The 21465-nt window shown below is 37.1% G+C and overlaps 1 protein-coding gene across 1 annotated transcript; it reads left to right on the top strand.

Annotated features, from left to right (window-relative positions):
- Positions 1-16129: 16129 nt before the first annotated feature.
- On the top strand, positions 16130-19850 carry LOC114530437. The gene is made up of 6 exons (XM_028552052.1): positions 16130-17090; positions 17286-17505; positions 17843-17896; positions 17969-18037; positions 18215-18322; positions 18769-19850. The coding sequence occupies exons 1-6, from the start codon at positions 16554-16556 to the stop codon at positions 19809-19811; spliced, it is 2031 nt and encodes a 676-aa protein (XP_028407853.1). The 5' UTR covers positions 16130-16553; the 3' UTR covers positions 19812-19850.
- The last annotated feature ends 1615 nt before the right edge of the window (positions 19851-21465 follow it).

The following is a 21465-nucleotide window of genomic DNA, read 5'->3' as shown; positions in this document are numbered from 1 at the left end:
ACACTCCTGTTTAAGTATACAAAAACAACCACAGTTCGAACCAAAAGGTTCGTATTTGGAGTGTGTTAAGACATTTTTCTACATACAATATATAAGAACAAACCTTCAATTCAGAACAATCATATGGATTGCAATTTTTTTACACCATTTATCGACCTGGTTTGGGAAATGAAATTTATCACAAACAATACTCATGCTTGCAATATGTTTCGCCACCTCCGTCAAGTAACACCTCTTCGGGTTTTGGGCAAACTTTTTCAAGTGACAAGCGTCATCATAGCATATCGTACCTAATAAGAAATAATTTAACAATAAGAACCAAATCTTTCTGGCTGTACTTAACTGCCACACCGACCAAACCCAGTGTCTGTGAAATGCACTAAACACGTACCAGTACGTGCCAATATTTTTATTTGGCAGTGACCAAATTTTAGAAATAAATTGAAAAATTCTACACATTCACTCAACTTTATAATTATTGCAGAAACTTACCCAAATCAGATAACCTGCCACTTACCAACAGACTATGCAGATGTGCATATACCTGACTTTTACTTTCAGACCCGAACATCTCACGAACACCAACTACAACGCCACACGGTTTTTCAAACACTAAAATCCCTGCAAAGACAAAATCACACATATGTTCAACCGTATAAATATATCATAGAAATTTTATTACATTTCATGTTATATAGTGACTACATTAGTCATTACTATATATGACAAACAAATTGTCAATAGCAACAAACAATCGCAACAAATTGTCAATGTGCTTCACTTTGTCTCTCAAGCCTCAATGTTCCAAATGTCATCTTCAAAAAATATTATTTACCATTTTTCATAACCTAGATTTTACTATAAATCACGTAAATAAATCATACGATAAACCATTGTGAACCTGCGGTTCTTTTGTTTTTGCACCTATGCTTTCCCTTTTCAGTCCCACAACTAAGTGAAGCAGCTATAAATATAATGCCACCCATAACGTTATATTGCCATAATAACCTTTTGAAAACATTGGAGCCACCATCATGTTCATCCTCCTGACACTCCTCTAATACACTCAACTTCTGACCAAATTCTCTTCTATCTTTTCAAAAATTTTTGTAAGTACCACCATTCCTTATGGCATCTAAAAGCTTCTTAGGTAAATATTTTTCTTCACCCAAGTTTTCAATGAATTCGACCACAGGACCTGCAATATTGACAAAACATACTCTTTGGTATTGTATTGTAGGATCCAAAACAGCTTTTATGTTTGGGCAACAACAGAGTTCAAAGACCCTGACAAACCTGTTGCACTATTAACACAGTAAATACTGGTGCATCTAGTACTGCTGAAGCATGCTGAAGTTGCAATCTACTGTTTTATTCAGCTATTTTTGCAAAAAAAAATCATGACTGGTACTAGTAATATCCACATGCACGTAGTGACTGAGGCATGTAATGTAATGTAACTACTTACCTCATAAAACATCCCATGCCGTGTCTCTCTTTCATTTAAAATCTTTGTGTCCTCATCCTTCATAGCATCTGAAGCAAGCTCTCCCATCATAGCAGTCGAGTCATCTCTCAAAGAGCATGCAGATTTTTCATGTTGTGTACAGAAACGACTCTTTTTTTCCAGGAGTGTTTTGACAACCTGTGCCAAAAACATATTCAAAAATTCAAAACTTTTGATATCGCCAGTTAATTAACACTTTGTAGAACAGGCTTACTTTAGTTTAAATAAATTGTTTAATTTTTTGTGAAACATATACCAACAAGAATGCTTCCTGGCATTCCATCAAAATATAGCTCTCCAACATCTCTGCATGTGCAAACCTGCCTTGCATTCTTCATGTTACCATCAATTATGATGACAGTTTTGCACCCAGGTATAGTACAAACATGATCAACAATGCAAGTGATCAACTCTTAAATACACCTTTCTGACTGGATCATGTTTCCACTAATTATACTTACAGTAATTTAATAACATACAATCAACATGAGATATAATAGCATACTTGTACATGATCAACAAAAAAGTAATAACTAAACATTATTTAAATAATTTATGACTGTGTATAATATCTATATATACCTGTCCACTTTCTATAAAATACACTTTCATATTGTTCCACAATAATCTTTGCCAGCTCAGTCTTCTCATAAGGAATGCTTTCCAATGTCAATGAATATTCCAGTTTAACCTCTAAGCCAGCAAAGAGTATAAAGCCTTCCTTCAATCGTCTCCTATCCATAAACTGCCATACTTTCAGTAACGCCTTCTGCTCTGATGGCAAATCTCTGAATACAAAACATCAATAGTTTGCATATAATATTTTATATACATGTAATATTACCCTCATTTATTTGACAAAAAACACATGCTCACTCTGATTTTTTTGAGGGGTTGTTTTGTCATAGATACATAATATACTTTAAAAAAAACTAAGCTATACAGAACATGTTACTCTAGAAACTAGAGATGCAAGGATAGTGCAAAGTTCCATGCCCTCTATAATACCTAAGCAACTAAATGTTTATCCTGCCAACATAAATGAGTTTATGATATAAATAACTTGGTTAAATATTACCCTTAATTAGTGATTATGGATGTATTGGCAAATTGCATTTTTTATCCGTACACCAGGGAGTGAGGACTTTTATATTTGCAAGTTTCCACCCCCCTGGATTTCCAGGAAATGTCTACTTTTTGTATGATGCACCCCGGATTTTCCGATCATTCAGTTACATTTATGCCCTGGAAATGTCATTAATTTCGGTTTCCCTTGGAATTCAAGTCTCAAGATCACCCACCTCCTGGATTTCCATGCAGTAATTCAGTCCCACCATGGAAAATTTAACATTTGATTGAGGAGACCCTGGAATTCCAAGTTAACTTTAATTATATTTGCTCTGGATTTCTTAAAATTCCCGGTACTCCTTGGAATTTCCAGTTCCTTAATCACCCCTACCTCGGAAAATGCAACATTTATGACCGATACCCTGGAATTCTTGATTGCTTTGCCCCGGAATTTTTTCAATTTTAAGAACTCTTTGGAATTCCTATTTCCAAAATAGCCCCCAACGTTGCCGTTGGAAAATGTAACCTTTGATGGAGACTTGGGGAAAATTTAACATTTGATTGAGACTTGGGTCTTGGCCCCCCAGCCTCGTTCTTGTGAAATCCATTTCATTTAAGATGGTTCTAAATTTAAAACGTTGTGATGTTAAAACGTTGTGACGTAATTATTGACGTCATTTAAAAAGTATTATCTATTCTGTCAGCAACACTTGCACTAGAAGGATTGTTTCCATTCATTGCAAAATAACTAACAATTTTTTTTAGGAACACCAACATATATCACAAAATAATATAGTTCTAAGCTGTTTTGTAAATGTTGTAACCTGAACATGCAGTAATACTGTTTTAATTCTGAGTAAGATCACACTACAAGTATTTTGCGAGTTCCGACTTTTTTGCACCTAGATTCTTTCTTAACGTATCCTGAGCTTTACGCAATTCGCTTTGCGATGCATTAAGGCGAATTTTCGCTTTTTTCAAATTCTCCCGAGTCTCTTTCATTATGCTCGGATCCGTGTCATGACACCTTTTCAAATTTTTTTCCAACAAGTGCACTTCCCCGTTCAAACTCTCAACGCTGCTTGATGCTTCTCGAACACGTTGAATATTCCTTGGCAAGGTATTTTTTTTCATTTTATGCCTTTTTGGGCGAGCATCTGAAAGCGAATTTGGCTGTTCTTCCTCAAGAATATCTTTGCTCGTTTCCTGAAGTTCGTCCATTTCCATTTGAAGAAGTTTGCTTCGGTGAAGTTTCCACAAGTTGTTAACACGTTTATGGATTTCTTTATTAGAAATTTTTTCCTTCGCCAGTTTTTGGACTGTCTTATTCCAAAATCTTCGATACTCTTGTTCCTTGCCTTTTCCATTTTCTATCTCGGCCGGACTGTATATCTTCAGATTTCGCAACTCTGCACTCGACGGGGACCGAAGTTTTAGTATCGCCGTTTTTTTTGTCGTGGTGGATTGATTCTCGGCCATTGTAGACGTTACCGAAGACTCTGTATTATGCCCGCTGTCACTGCTATGTTCGCAATCTATCAAATTGGCTTTATTATCCAAATGCTCTGTTTGAGTGGACAACTGGTTTTGACAAAACGACAGTGGAAGAATGCGAATTGTCGGATCATCACTATTTAATGCTGCTTTCTCAACGGTCAGCATATGTTCCTGACGTCTACATATGACTGCTCCATGATGAATGAACGCAAATTCGTTCGAAGGTATGACTTCAGACACTTGCTCAACTATCATTTGACGCACCTTACTCAATGAACACGAGCGAAGATCTTCAACGTCAAATAAAATAGCCAGGGGTTTTCTGGAATTTTCATCTATTAGTTGCACATCCATACTGTTTACGCTCAAAAAGATGAAAAAAATGGCACGCGATTACTTATTTTAAACTGAGACACAGCAGCGATGTCGCTAAACATCACATGAATCATGAATGTGCAAACAATAGTTGACCTTTACCTAACCCGAATTTCAGGCCTATATTTTCCCGCCATAACGCTGGAAGGTGCAAGAAAATCGGACGGGAAGTCGCGCGGGCGTAAAAATAACCCCTGAGAAGGAGCCTAAATCGTGTGGGATTTTTGTGTCGAATGTCCAGATTTTGGTCTGTGCTCTAATTGGCTATCTAATATAGTATCAGCTCTTAAATTGTTTCTAAATACATCGGCTAGGTAATAAGGTAACAGTAAAACTATAAAACTACGCCTATATAAAATTGACGAAAATTGGAACGGATGACCCATAAAATATCTTGGTGCTCGAGATTTATAGCACAGATAACGAACCCATTTTGTTATTTTTAACTAGTATGTTTTTAAAAAGAAACTGCAATATGAAATGAACAACTCCATAAAAAAATTATATTCGGCCTATTTAAATCGTTTTTTGCCTGGAGTCCCAGACAAATGTTCGTGTGGATACGCTTTCCGTAAACACTGCAGTGACTTATTCAGATCTCGATATAAGTCAATCCGTCGGGCCGAACTAAATATATACCTTCCAAGTCCTTCAGTACATATTGCAGTGATTATATGATTGTTTGACGCTTACCCCTCTGATTGGATAACTATTTAAAGGGTAATTAGCTATATTCCGACGCGTCATGTTCTATTTATGCTAAACACCAAATTGATCAAACCTTCTACTCATTTTTTTCAATACAGAAAATGTCGACTAGAATAAATTTATTAGATAGCGATGGAAAACATTTTGGGCATTTAGATGGGGTCGATGATACTTCTTTTCTTTCAAATCTTCGCCTCCAGGCAGCCCAAATATCAACGCTTCCTACCAATTTTTTGTTTACCTCGAGAAACACTCCAGTATCTTTGACACAAGAGGCAAGGTTGAAAGTCAACCGATGTGCTAAAGTCGTTGGAGAAAATCCAAAAGTTTTAGAAGTGGTAATAAAATCAACAGAAAAGGAAGTCCCTATATCAGAAAGTAAGGAGAAGAGAAACCAAAGTAAAACCCAGCAAAAGGTAAACGAGAGTTTCGAATCCCGAAATGTGTCAGATCTTAAATGCGAGAAGGATCGTAATAATTGTTTGCCAAAGACGAAATTGACAACAAAAACATTTCAACGCTGGAAAAAGAGAGAATGTGTTTTTGGAATAACCTTGCTCCAAAGATATCTATTCATCCAAAGTATGGACATTGGAGTTTGCAAGCTCGCAAAGGAATTATAGACACTGAGTGGACGTTACGAAAGACTGAATTACTCAAAATTGAAGCCCAACAAGTTTTAAAGAGTGTTCACATTGAGAATGGGGACAAAACAACCGAGGAAGAGAAAAAAATAAACCAGAATTTAGATTGTATGTTGAAGGTTGATTTTAAAAGAATTAAAACATACGAAGCGATTGAAAGTTTACACAAGCAGACGAAGTATCCGAAAGCGACGAATCAGTCTATAGAGAATGAAATAAAAGAAAATGAAACAACTCTACACAAATTATTTACAGAGCTGAAAGCGACACAGAATGCATTGGAAATGACAATTACGAATGTAAAACTAAAAAATCGTAGGAAAGAAACTCCGTTGCATGCCAATGATGATTTACAGCAAAGAAATTTTCCTGAATTAACTGATGAAGAGATGAGTGAAATTTCATTGTCAGTATTAAACGATTTTGAGCAGGAAGAACTTAGTGATTAATTAATCTCAAACAGCTTTTTGACCTTTCTATAGGGAAATTAAAATTAACATTGAGATTAACCTTTCTTTAACCATGTTTGCTTAGCTTGTTTGAACCTGTTATATAGGCAATATTTTACTCTTTGGTTAGAAATTTAATTGTTTTTGAAAATATACTGGTATGGTTTCAAAGGCATGGAGGGTGTATAAAATTTGCAATATTTAGCGCTAATTGATCCCAAAGGCGCGTAATCGTCAATCATCACGGGGATGTCGAAAATAGCTGTTCAAAAATAAAACGTATTTTCAAATCCTAGAAGTATAATTAGTTGCATTGCATTGAGATGCTATTTGCAGCATTTACTTAAACGTATTATAGTGTTTGCACTTTTTTATACACTCTGTCGTGTTCTATATGTAGCGCTTACCAAACACAGAGGCATAGCAACATATTCTAACAGTGATTTGCCGCATCTTGGACCCAATTTCTGCGATAGAACGATGTTATATAAAAAGCAATTTCAACCAAATTTGGAGTATGTATAACATGATCAAACTTAATTGCTTTTGAAAACTTAAAAATTCGTAAAAATTGCGTAGCGTTTTGCCTTTTAAGTCTCGTTCTGCTTGGGCCAGCTGTACGAAAGCCGGATAGCGCTATCTACAGGAAAGCGATTTTGTCAGCTGTTGTGGAGATGCTTAATTAAGGGGAATTCTAATAAAAGAATATTAATGTAATGTTTAATCGAAGTTTTACCGAACAATTGGAATGTGTTGATTTCAGTTTAACAAAAATTTCGGTTTAACATCATAAACAAAAATGTTAACAGCATAACGTAACGTCACAGCGTATGTGATTAAAAGGTTACCGCAAAATGAGTAATTTAGTGACGGTTCATATGTTTTTATTAACAACTAAATGTCAAAATAGATTGAGCACATGGTCTCCAGTCACTATGACGACACATCAGAATGATGCAAATCTGACATCGCAAATCTCGATATGACACGGCTGACGGCTAGGAAGCGTTCTTCTTCGTCGAACGCAATAATGATCGTGAGCGTACGGCTTTAACAAGTATCTAATGTTTTTTATACACCCTGTATAGAGTCGGCTAACATGCGTTGCAGACCTTTTTTTTCATTTCGGTTAAATACTAAAATCAACTTCGCAAAACGTGTACATTTTCCTCATATACATTTACATATATACGAATATACGAATATATGCAACCTTTTCTCGCGTATCAAAAAATCTATCCGCACACGGTAAGCTGTCGCCTGAGCTAACAGGCATGCACGAGTAGCCCCTAGCTCAGCTGATAGCTCTCGTGTGCTGCAGGCTTTAAGCTTCTATAGTGCCAGCCTCCCAACAGTGTTTAAAAATAGTGGCTATTACAAAACTTTCATTGCTGTTTGAAGCAAAAGATGTCGTTTCCTGCCACAGCTCTGCGTGATTTACATCAACTAGAAGCTTCAAAAAGTTTTCAGGATTTAGTTATACTCGCCAAACGTCTTAAGCCGTCATATGGACACACTACATGTGAAGAAATCCAAAATATCACACTTTCGAAATCGAGAGTGGACAAAATCGCTGAAAGTTTGCTTCCACAGCATTATTTACAGGAGAATGTTAAACCAATATTAACAAAAGCTGATGGAAACTGCCTATTCAATGCAGCCAGCATAGCAATCTGCGGTTCTGATAGGCTCAGCACCAATCTTCGTGTCAGAACCACTATAGAACTTTCCACTCAGTCGTCATTTTACCAATACCACCCAAACATAATTAATAGTGGTCTGAAGAGAAGGAATGGCGAACCGTGGGATATCCAGGCTGTGTATTATGCCTCAATTTTCGGCAACCGCGCCGCTGAAACGTATTCAACTCGTGGTTTTGAGGCAGCGTTCCAACAGGAAATTATAAGCACAGCGGGATATGGTACATTTTGTGGACTGCTTCAAATAATGGGTTTAGCATCAGCTATCGGCCGCGAGATCCACTTAATATATCCGGACACAAAGCATTCCATGCTCTACTTGTTAAACGGGGTGTATCCGCCAAGACAATTTAAGGATGAAACTCGGCAGAGTATAGTGATAATGTGGTCTAACTTATCTGGTTGGCCAGATCATGCCAAACTATTCAAAGTCAATCACTTTGTGCCAATTATGCCTATCCAAACATCCAGTGGCAACGGTGACGATCGTGATTCAGTACCAAAATGGAATATCGTCAAAAGAAAACGAAAAGCGACACCACCCAAAACACATTCCTCTGCAAAGTTAGTACATTTGGATCGCTTCACTTGTGCCGAAACTGAAAGTAGATACAATAGATATAAAGACAAACACAACGGCTGTTCAGTGCCAAAGAAACAAAGAAATCATTTTGTTAATATGCTAACAAAGACAGGCGAATGTAACGCTGTCAAGGAATTGCAATCCATGCCTCTACTTGAAGAATGTTGGTTTGATAAAATCAAAGTACAAGAAAAAGAAGAATTGCCACCAAATTGCGACCAAAGCCTCTCAAAAATGAAATATGATGGTCATGAACAGTCCAATATACACGAAAAAGGCAACTCTGTTAGTGAATGGAAGCTGTCTATGCCTTTGCTGCAAGAGCTCTGGTTTTCACAAATGAATAAGGTTGAAGACACTGTCATAAACCACTTGGAATCAGAAAAGTTATTAACCTTAACCGAGCAACTCGAAAATAAAATCGAAGATACGGGAAAAGGAAAATTGTTACCTCGTCCCTCTGAGGCAAGTGGAAATTCCTGTGTAGATGAAGCACAATCAATGCCACAGATTGAGATTCGGTTACAATTATTAAGCCAGAATTGGTACCACAGAAGAGGACGATTAGTATCGAAAAATTATTCGCGCTCAGTTAAAAACCAAGCAATTGAAAGAATTGTTACGAACAATGACTTAATCGGCATTCGAAAAAATGGAGAAGGTAAACGAATTGAAGAAGATCTTAAAGTTCTCAACAAAAGAGTTGAAAAAGAATCTAATCTTAAAAAGCGTGCCGAACTGTACGCTGTAGCAGAGGTAGGTAAACTTCTTATAACATGTGGTCCTATAGTTGCAACCCAAGAGGCTGGGGACGTATACAGAAACGCAAAAAAGAGTTTTCTTGGGCAGACGACAGAAAAAAAGACCAAAAATAGTCAATCATCAAGCTACTTGTTTGGTCAGTTTACTCCTCATCTTAGTATACAACAGATTTATATTCATGGTAAAGCGTATATTGTGGAGGGCCGAAACAGAAGTATAGAACAATTGGTCACGCGATTGAATACCATAATTCCAAAAGATAAAATTGTTAATGACCAACTTGAACATAAATTATCCGAAATTTTTAAAGATTCCCTTCGATTCATGGACACGAAACGTGACAGAGACGTCCTTAAAGGAGTATTTGCCAAGGCAACGAGCACTAAATTCACAGCTAAACTGCAAGGCGTCAAGAATAGAACTGCTACAGCAAACTGTAGAGATGAGTTAGAAGGAAAGCTAGATAAGTTCGCCAACTTGGAAAGAACATCACTTATCGTAAGCAACGCCATGACTAACAAACAGCAAAGGCTATTCACAAAACGACTCATACAAAAAAGAAAGAATAAGGAATTTAAACTAAAGCTTGACGCAAGAGGACGGATGCTGAAGTGTGAGCAGTGGCCACATTTGGCACAAACTTTGGAATATATATTCCATCTTCAAGATCTCACAGAAAGGGCTGGAGGTGGTTTAGAGGCTCACCCTAGATTAAGGGAAGATATTCTCTACAGAAGTAAAGATAACAATACATTTATGAGACAAGCTCATGAGATAATTAACACTATATCTCCGCCATCATTCAACATATCTTTGTCTTCTTGTTTTAATTATACTATGACTTATAAGAAGAACTCAGCAGCGGCCATACGACACCATCATGGTATGAACGTGAATGCAAACATATCTCTCCATCGGCCTCCTCATACAAAAGTCGATCGTTTAGTGGTCAACTTGCATTATAGTTCTGCTAATGTGAATTACATTTGTGACAACGCCAGTAGACATGAGGATAAAATACTAATTGATTCTAAAGATGCAAAGAAAATCGTTTGTGGTGACATTGCTCCTACCCAAAAGTCAAGCAAGGTGTGGACAAGCATTGAGTTCCCCGACCACGATTGGGATCAGAGTAGGACAAACGCTGTTACACCAATGACGCATCTTTTTCTGCGCACTGACATAGCCTACCGTGAAACTCCAATTATCGTTAATCCCACCATGAAATCGTACGATATACATTCGCCAATCTCAACTACAGTTATGCACATTACAAGGACAGGCAAGGCTGTTACACTATTAAACCCATCACTGCTTGAACCTGACACAACGTTCCGACTTTTTCACGAAATTCTTTTTCTTCTATCAAAACCATCATTGGATAAACATTTCAGAAATCCAGAAACAGGATCATTAAAAGAGGAATTCGTGTTTATTGTAGACAATGGCCCAGCAGAGGACCCCTCAAGTCCATTAGTCCAGATGCTTTTGGTTCGCCTACTTAGGCTGCTTAACCTTGACAAGGTAACACAAGTTTCGTTTGCAGAATATCACAGCAAAAGAAACTTTGTGGAGAGAGTCCATGCAACTGAGGACAAGTTGTTAGCACGCCATGGACCCTTCACATCGCATGGCATTCATAAAGATACAAACATTTTACCTGGATCACAAAAACATAAAGACAACATGGAAAAGATGTGTGAATCGGTTGTAAACTGCTTACAGCAAGGGAAATTTGACGGAAATCCACTGGAGGTCTTTCGCGGTGTCGGGAAAGATAATTATCTGTTTGACGACGAAGAAAAATTAAAGTTATTTCTTTCCCTGAGTGAGGAGAGAAAAAACATGTGTGACTGGACATATCAAATCAATAAAACTTCTTCATTGTTCGACAATTTGGTTGCTGTCTGGAACATAAATTCAGAATTTCAAGGTAGTTATTTAGAAGACTATCAAATTTTGAATAATTGCTTGCCCACTGTTGAAGTAAGAACGGCCTGGAGGGACAAGTACACAACAACAGTTTATCGAGTTGATGATAAGAGGAAAGGCAGGAGTCTATCAAGGAAAGAATACCAGCCAGTACCAGACTATTTGCGGTGGATTGAAACTAAAGGAGAACTTCATTACCTTCCATTAGAACACTTAGACTCGGTGAGTGGAACATGGAATGAAACGCCTGGCTTGTTTAGACCAGAAAGATTACTTGATTTGCTTTTCAAACTAAATTCCCATCCACTTATTGATATGTACAAATATTTTGCAATTTTGGTTTGGCTACCAGAACGTTCAGTGGCAGACTATTTCCTGGAGAGACAGAATAATCTTGCTAGTGATCAACAACATGATTTATTGAGAGAAAAGTGGAGAAAACATACGTTGTATAACAAAAAGGCTGACGATTTGCGAGCACTCTGCAAGAAGAACGGACTCCCACACCTAGGACAGAAGCACGAGCTTGTGCAACAACTAGTCAAGAAGGAAAATGATGCCGTTGTCCCGGGAGATTACACACCTGATTACGATGGAGATTTGACTACTGTGGCGAAAACAGTGTCAGAAATTCGAAAGTATCCTGTAGCGCGTATACGTTTTATTTTGAATTACCATGGGCTCCCAATCTGTGGTACAAAAGAAGAGCTTATTTTGAGGCTTCTACTGGTTTCCCAGCACAGGTACTACCTTTGTTTCAAGCAAGAAGAAGAAGAGATACTAAAAACAATCTCACTAGCTGAGGACATCATTCAAGAGGAGAAAAAACGATTAATTGTCAATTCTGAATACATCTACAGGAAAAGGACGAATAGTACGAGCAAATGTAACAGCCACCTTGAGATCCCCGATGATACAAACTTCAACAACCTTCAAGATATTTTCAAACCTCTTAAGGAGTACATTTCAATTCTTAGTAACTTGCGCAGGCAAAAAGACGTCGAACTTTCCCGCACGGAGAAGCTTTCTGGTAATGTCTTAATCAAAAACAATGACTACAGTGAGTATGACGAGTTTTTTGTTATTGGTCGAAAGCTGAAAGTAAAGTGGACTAAAGAAGAAATTGGAGATAGTGGGTGGAGAACAGGATGGTATTCCGCACAGGTACAAGAAAGCCAAATTGAAGAAGACAACATAAGTATTATATATTTTTCTGAACCAAACTGTGTTTACACTGTATGTGTTTCGGGATACCTGGCCGACGGAAAATTAAAATTAGCTTAAGATATGTTTGCACGCTGCGATTAGTCGGGTCTATTAGTCTTGCTTGACTCTTATCATGCTTTGGATCAGTGTTATGTAAGTTTTATTCCATAAAGCTCTGTTGGATTACACGAAAGAACAGGTTTATATTCATAGAATTTAACCTTTATTCAGCTAAGCCATTTAAAAAAATTCTATAAAAGACCTGCTGCATGATTTTCTCAGAAAATCTCTTAGAAATGAGTAATTTTCTATTTGAGACTCAAGTTTTATCTTAAAATTTTTGGTAACTTGGTAGGATTTAGGAAAAGTAAAGAACGCCCAGACATTCAGGGCTTTCTTGAAAGACTGCAAGTTTTTCCCTATGTAAATATGATTCATTTTCTACTATTGAATGTAATCTTAGTAAAGACCCATTTGATCTATATGTTATTTAATGTATAATTATCAACAACAGACCTTGTGCATAATGATGTCAAACACTTTTGCGTGACCACAAAGAGCACCATTTCCTGTCAGAAGTATCAAGAGAAAAAAAATGTAGGAAGGAATGCTAGTCTTTGTGGTCATGTAGATTGTAGAAGCATTTGACGTCATTATGCATTGAGTCTATTAGACAACAAGTAAAATATGGAATGTCCCTGTGCGCTTATGTGCCATCAAAGAGACAACAGAGAACAATCTGCTGCTATAGATGGGAAAGTCTGTCTCTGCTTTGTATGCTTTTATGCCTGTTGCAAATACGTCTTGATTATTAATGTTTAAATGCTGGATCGTCCACAAAGTAATATGTAAAAAATTTAACAATAAAAAGTAGCAAATATATTCAGGTTGGAAATTCCAGACACAAGATTTTTTTTGGAGTGATTTTTTGATTATTATTTTTGCTTCTTCCTTGGATCCTTGGAATTTCCAATACAGTTGGAGACAATATGGCCCGTGGAAATCTTGTCCAAACACCCCCTTGTCTGGAAATTTTCCTAGTGAAAACACAATTCCCCCCCTGGAATTTCCGAGGTCCTCACCCCCCGGTGTACGGATAAAAAATGCAATGTGCCATTACTGAGTCTCTTGCATACTATTGAAATAACAAATTCAGTGACCCCAAAACACAAGCCTACCATTATTAAAATATCAATGATAAATGTTGAAATGTTTACCAAACAGCATATATCTTTCACAAAAAAACAATTCACAATGAATTGCCTTACCATCGGTACCGACGGACAGCTTTTTGGAGGGCTACCTTAGGCAAACCAAGATAGCAGCTTTGCCAACGGACACAGTTATTTACCGACCGTGAATTCAATTCTCCATCGGTACCGACAGAGTCTATCTATTTACTTATGGAGAATTGCCTTACCATCGGTACCGACCGTACCGACGGACACGGTTGTTGGAGGGCTTTCCTTAGCCAAACCAAACTCCCTGCTTTGCCAAAAGACACAGTTATTTACCGACCGTGAATTCAATTCGCCATCGGTACTGACGGAGTCTATCTATTTACCAATGGAGAATTGCCTTACCATCTGTACCGACAGACACGGTTTTTGGAGGGCTTCCTTAGCCAAACCAAACTCTCTGCCTTGCCAACGGACACAGTTATTTACCGACCGTGAATTCAATTCTCCATCGGTACCGACGGAGTCTATCTATTTACCGATGGAGAATTGCTTTACCATCGGTACTGATGGACAATCTTTTTGTGGGCTACCTTAGCCAAACCAAGCCCCCTGCTTTGCCAATGGACACAGTTATTTACAGACTGTGAAATCAATTCCTCATCGGCACTGACGGTACTAACCATCAGTATGCTTGTTGGAATATTGGACAATCCTCTTATATTTTTCCTTCCACCCAAGCCACACTAAGAGGTCTATCCCCTTCTCACAATTTCTTCATCTCTGCCACCTTTTCCAGTGAAGATGATTACATTCTGTCCAAATGTCTGGTGATGAAAACATTTTTTGTTGGGTGCGGCTATCCCTCCCCACTTATTGACACTACCTTATCTAAGGCGTCTAACATTTCCCGCTTAGACACTCTTAGAGACTCTGTCTCTAGCACCTTTAGCATTAATTCTACTTCCTTAGTTCTAACACATCATCCCTTCAATTTTGCTGTTAGGATGTCTTACTTAGGAATTTTCATATCCTGCAGAATGATCCTGAGACATCTTCCATTTTCACAGATAACCCGCTAATCTCGGCGCATAAAAAATATCTGGGATGCATTGGTTCACAGCTCTCTACAGCAAAACTGTTCAGAGCCCAATGTCACATTCCCTTGTGCCATTGGCCAATGTGAAACATGCTCATTTACCGATTTTGACACTGTCATTTCACCTCCCAATTCACAGTTTTTCATCAGGCACCATTTCACATGCCTCTCCTTCCAACCTCATTTATTGCATCTCATGCAACAAATGTGGTTTAGTATATATCGGTAAAATTGGAAGATCTCTAAGGGTAAGGTTTGTGAACATCGTAGAGCAGTTATCAACCACAATAACACCAAGCCTGTTACTAGTCTTGCCACAGTCTTGGCACTCTCCATCCCCCAGGCATAAATGAATGGACTCTCTTTCATTTAAGCGACTTCACCCAGAGTAATATGACTCCCATTTCTTTGTTTACATAAAAGCTGTTTGCAATAATCGGTTGTAATACATTTTCGTTGCTGATCAGGCTTCCCTTATTGCGGGCTATTCGTAGCCCATTATCAGGCTTCTCTTTAGCAATGTAATGTATTCAAATTTGTTTTGATTTTTTGTTTTCTGTTGGCCCAATTTTATCATGTGTTTTGCCCCCATACAAAACATGTATTCTCCCCTATTTATTTTCATACTAACTCTCCTGACGAAGGCCCTCAGGTTGAAACGTTGAGAAATGTTTCGTCTATTTTAGGCAGTTGTTATACTACATTTGATGCTAAGTTGTTTGAAGATGCTGCCACGCTGCTCTCTGGTTATATTGGAACTTATAAGCAAATAAATGCAAATTATAAACATTTAATTATAATGAAATAAATAAGGAAGTTGAGGATCAAGGACCAAGTGGAACGTTGATAATGTAATTTGCTATTTCGCTAAGCTGTATTTGAGGTGTTCGCAGAAGGCAGTCCATGATAATGTACTCTTCATGAGGAAACAAAGTTGTGCTCTCGTTTGGGCGACCAAAATGGCATGGTTTCACATCACCCGTGGCAAGAAAAGTGCTAACTGTTCGGTAAACAGTTTTGGGGCTGACAAATAACTGAGATGCAACCTCATCGTAACTTCTTTCAAAAAATATACGTTGATATACCATTCTCCAGCGCAAATCATCTGAATACGGTCTTGGCATTTTAGGGAAGTAAGCAACAACCACGATAGCCAAACTCGCAATTATCACGCAAAACCTCGCGCGAGATAGATATAGATAGATAGATAGATAGATAGATAGATAGATAGATAGATAGATAGATAGATAGATAGATAGATAGTCATATTCATGATCCTTTTTGTAACCTAAGGTGCTCCTTATTGTAACCTTCAAGGTTACAAAAAGGAGCATTTTGCTACACCTTGCTCCTTTTTGTAACCTCTGCTCCTTTTTGTAACTTCAGCATGCTCCTTTTTGTAACCTTGTTTTATGAGGCGCCGAACCGGACAAAATTGTCTTTTAGAAAAAAATATGTGTCAAACTACGAAAGTTTGCTTAAATGCAAAAATATATCCACTCAACTCTTGATAAGTATCTGCTAAACTTAATTAATTGGTTCTGATCTCAATATATATCGGACAAACTTGAAAAATATATGCTAAACTTAAAATTTTTGTGTTCAACTTAAAATATACATGTTAATATTTTCATAAATATTGGCTAAAGTTGGTATCGCCATGGCAAACTAAACTCAACCACGAAAATAATTGTGAAATTTTATAAAATTTGCCAAACTCCAAAAATACATGCCTTTCGAAAAATATATGTTCTAATTAAGATGCTTTGCGGGCTTGTTTACATCATGTGAAATTAGTGAAAATGCAACGGCCGCCATTTGTAGCGGATTCTGCGATTGTCGAAGATGCTAAACCAGAATGAACTACAATTTCACTTGAGTAACGCGTTGCAAAGAATAAGTGAACTGGAAAACGCTAATATTTCTCCTAATAACCAGACCTGTTCGACGAACAATTCCAGAGGAAACAGTAGGTTAACCTTAACGGAAGAACTGCGAAGGAGTTTTCCCAGCTTAGCAAATTTGCAGTCAAACAGCGCTGAAATTCCAGTAATTCCCTCTATCAATTCAACCATAAGGTCAACACAAATGCCGTTGACTCGGGCTTCGGCGACTCCTTTTGGTGTCAACAAGAAAAAGCGAAAGCGTACGTCAAGCTCTAAAGTAGAAATCAAGCCGAAAGCAGTTCACAAAGACTTGGTGTTGGTTCCGGACCCAATTCAAACTTCAGTTCCTACTCATTCTTCTCGGGTTACTTTAGAAAGTGATGGTTTCGTTATTCACAGCTTTCCTTTTGTAAGAGAATGGGATAATGTTACTTTGAAAAGAGAAATAGAAAAAGTCTTTCCCCAGATCCAATGTTGTGGTTATGAATACGTCAAGGTACGTAATTATGTATGTATACTACAAAAACATAGACCTGTAATCTCTTATAACAATGCCTGTGTTATAAATTCTTCCTTAGAACAATGTATTAAATTGTTGCATGAAAACAAATCCAGGGTATTCTTTGATTACCAGTCCCATTTAAGCTCCCTGATAGGCATGTAATGTTCACATTATATTTACTTATTACAGGCCTCCTATGGAAAACTCGTTTTGCCAAATTTAGCTCCTGGTGTCATGATGAACTGCAACATGCTTCTGAAGTTGTCAGGCCAAGGTGCTGTATACATACGCTCAATAGAAAAACTTGCTGGTTGTGACAGTCATGATCAATTTGATGATGAAGAGTTTATAATTAAGCAAGAAGTCCAAGAACCAGAACTCATAGAAATTGAAGATATTAAAGGAACAGGTAAATGGGAGTCTGGTATAAGCTGTTAATTTTTGATGGTTTACATGGAGTTTTGTTATTAACATGCTGTCAACTAATATGATACAGTATATATTCATATATATAATTAGTTTGTGTTAATTATCATCTAGCTTGTAGCAATCAAAATCACAATTCTTGGCTTGAATACTAATTAATTCAGTTAAGAATAATGGTGGGTTAGAGAAACTCAATGTAATTTGTTGCAAGGCATACAATTGAGGGTTTCTTCATGTAACAATTGTAGGCTTTGCTAAAATCATATAAGCAATTATATGAACAAATATAGTTTCAACATGTATAGTTTCTATATTTTTAGATTCAATCCCTGTTCCTGCTACCTTACCTGATATTTTTGATGAACCAGTTGATGGTGTGTCAATTATTTTGCAAGTATTGAAGTGAATGATCTAAATAATTAATTATTAATTTATAAAAATTTTAGAACATGTGAATGTAGAGGACGTTTCAGAGTTGATATCAATGCCTGCTGTACTTGATGAACAGGTTAATGGTGAGTTAAGTAAAATGCATGAACCAAACAATATTCACTGCCTTGTTTCAGTTTCACAAATCAGTTATGTTGTCCCCCATGGATTCTCATAATGTAATGTTAGGTCTTTGTCACATGTATTTTGTCATATTTTTCAAAATGTGATACACAAAAAGCCTTTAAAAATTAAAATTTTAGACCCTGTAAATGTGGAACAAGTTAATGATGTTTCTGAAATAATATTGCCAGAACTGCCAGACCTTGATGACTTGCCCAATAGTTTTCTTGAACCAATCTGTGCAAATGGTAAGTTGACAAGATGAAAAGCAGCAAAAAGTCCAGATTAGTTCATACTGTTTGTGTTCAAACTGTTCTAGTTCATTTTGTTTAATTTTGTTTTGAGCATTATTTTTTGGTAATTGACAAAGTATTAAGACAGAAATTATAAAATTAATTTGTTAAAATTTATAAGTAACTTAAGGCGGTGTTACACTATGCAACTTTCCTTGCAACTTGCAATGCAATTCTACTCCTGAGGCATCTAAAGTTGACAAATACGAACATTTCTCACGATCTACTAACGTTTTCTTAGCATTTCGAACACTCTTTACTAATTAACATCCCTCAAAATTATATTTGCATTGTAAGTTGCAAGGAAAATTGCATAGTGTAACAGCGCCTTTAGTATATAAAATTTTCCTATTTGATGTTGTCAGTTTCAAATACATATAATTGCTTTTTGCCTAATTTAGTGCACCCTTTGACACCTGGGCAGATGGAAAATTATTCAGTGAGAGCTGTAACAGTGCACAGGACCACCATCAAAAAGGACATGATTATCCTTTTTCAAGATCCAGACATCCTAAGTAATCTTTTAATGTTTACTGTTGTAGGTTTTAATGGCTTGCCTGAAAAGGGTGAAGGGGTAGGTGTAGCCAGGGATGTTCTTACAAGCTTTTGGCAGCAATTTTTTGATTCCTTGGCTGTAGGTGTGCAGGAGAAAGTACCTGCAATTAGGCATGATCATCAAAAAATGGAATGGGTGGCAATTGTTAGGATTCTTATTTATGGCTACATCAGGGAAAAATATTTCCCAATTTCATTTTCCTCAGTATTTATTGCTACTTGCCTTTTTGAGGAAGAAAGTTTAACTCATCAAGACTTGATACAATCATTCAGAATGTACATCTCTGATGATGAGCGCGAGACCTTTGATAAGTGTAGGGATGAGGAGTTATCTCCTAATGATGATGAAGTATTAGAACTATTGAGTTCATACAAGTGTTTTCGCATACCAAGTAGAGAAAACATAATGTCATTATTTTCTGAGCTTGCACACCAAGAACTTGTGCAAAAGCCAAAATACGTTGTCCACTGTTGGACCCCTTATATTCATGCATTAAAGTCGTTTCCTCCTTTCCAATCTATTGAAGGAGTTAGGAAAATGTATGATGAAAAGCGTCCGACAACCCGTAAGGTAATAAAACTATTCAAGTGTGAGCCATCTAAGGATGCTGAAAACCAATGTTTCGATTTTTTAAAGCAGTACGTAAAGTCTCTACAGGGTCAGTCTTTAACACGATTTCTTCAATTTACGACTGGTAGTGATATTATTGTAACTAAACAGATTAAGGTTGCATTTGTGGTTGTCCAAGGTTTTGCTAGGCGGCCAGTCGCACATACTTGTGCACCATTGCTGGAGCTCCCAAGTACATACCAATGTTATAATGACCTAGCTGAGGAGTTTAGTAATATCTTAGCTGATAAATTGTCATGGTCATTCCATATTGTTTAAACCAGCTTTAGGTGTAAGACGTTAAGTCAAGGTTTTGTTAATATTTTTTTACAGTTAATATTTGGTTTATTTAGCTTGAGGTACTTTTAAGGTTAATCTCAGCTAGTTTTAGCCAATTTTTTATTAGTCTTGTGTTAGTAGTTACTTCTTATGTTGAACATGCAAATGGTGATTTTCAGCAATTGCAGGCTAAAAGATTTTGATGAAATACAGTACTATTACATAATTACATAAACTAAAGAAAGTAACCATTGTGTACCAATTTTTTAACAGTTTTTTGTAGCAGTGATAATTATGCATTTGTTAAATGGCTTGAATACCCCTGACCACAAACAAGAAAATTCAATTGATTTTTTTAAAAATAAATCGGTGTTAGTCCAAAATTTTAGGGAATTAGCGGATCCAATTCAAATATAAACCAACTAGTATAGTTGCCTTCTAATTCAACTCAATGTTTTCCTTCAGTTGTTTGCTGCTAAACTCCTGAAGGCTTTACCATATCAATCACCGCTTGCATGCTTAACTGACTTTTAATAGGCCTATTCCTTACATCAAACTTTTTGTGTGGAATTGAACGCAAATGAACTTGAACGAAGTCTTTTAGCTCCATAATATCAATTTTGGCAAATAAAAAGTTTGAGGTCTAAACCAGGCCTTAAACGCCAGTTTGTTTCTGTTCTGAAACAATGTCATATTTTTATAATGTAACTTTGACATTTCATTAAAATTAAAAAACTGGATACACTATTGATTGGTTGTTGTTTCACATAGCAGACCTACGCATGCTCTATATAAATTTACACCATGATATCCATCGTCATCTAAGGGATTAATAGTTTCATGTACCAAGTTGGTTAGCTCTTCACTGACATTTACTTGTGGTACTGAAACATCGTAATCATCATCACTGATTAAGACAGTTCCATCTTCGTCTAAATCTACACCGGCACCAAGTTGTTCATGGGCATTCTCTTCTGCCAGTATATTCCTATTGCAATTGGTCATAGTTCCCCTGATGAACATTTGTTCTGGACTTAGGTTCTCAGCCGTACTAACAGGGTGGCTATTCCATTGGCACTTAAATTCGTCAAGAGAATTTTGAATTCTCGGAATAAACACATAGTGTAATGCAAAAAGGTGATGTTCATTAAGACAGTCAAGCAAACCATCTTCTTCCATAGTCGTAAACAGCCAGACATAATGAGAAAGTACCCCACAGTAAACATCTCTGTGGAAGGCGTTCAACTCTAACGTTATGCACAGATTTACCGGTTATCATACTGCCCCTGCCACAACCCCTATTAGTAAGCTATAGCGTGCAACACTAACATTTTCCAAGCCATGGTCAGAACGGACTCTTGATGGTAAACCAAACTCTGTGACTCCATGTTCAAAAAACTCTGAACAGTTGAGGCTCGGTTATTATTTGCACATTGCAGGTAAATAATAAGTCGGCTGTAACCATCAATACATGCATGAATTATTATGCGCCATCGTATCAGCTTGTGGTTGCCGTCCATGTGCCACAGTGCATTTGGGTGTGGAACATTACTTACGCCGGTAGATTGTCAAGTTCCATCTAAGTGCTGTTCCGATAGGATCAATTTTTTTTAGGCATTTCCTCACTCTATGCCTTTGTATATGCAGCCCTCTA

This window comes from Dendronephthya gigantea, unplaced genomic scaffold (genome assembly GCF_004324835.1).
Source record: "Dendronephthya gigantea isolate DGI-Jeju-01 unplaced genomic scaffold, DenGig_1.0 000062F, whole genome shotgun sequence".
NCBI classification, from domain to species: Eukaryota; Metazoa; Cnidaria; class Anthozoa; order Malacalcyonacea; family Nephtheidae; genus Dendronephthya; species Dendronephthya gigantea.
Note: the sequence above shows the minus strand (reverse complement) of the source record. Positions and strands in the feature narration are given on the sequence as shown.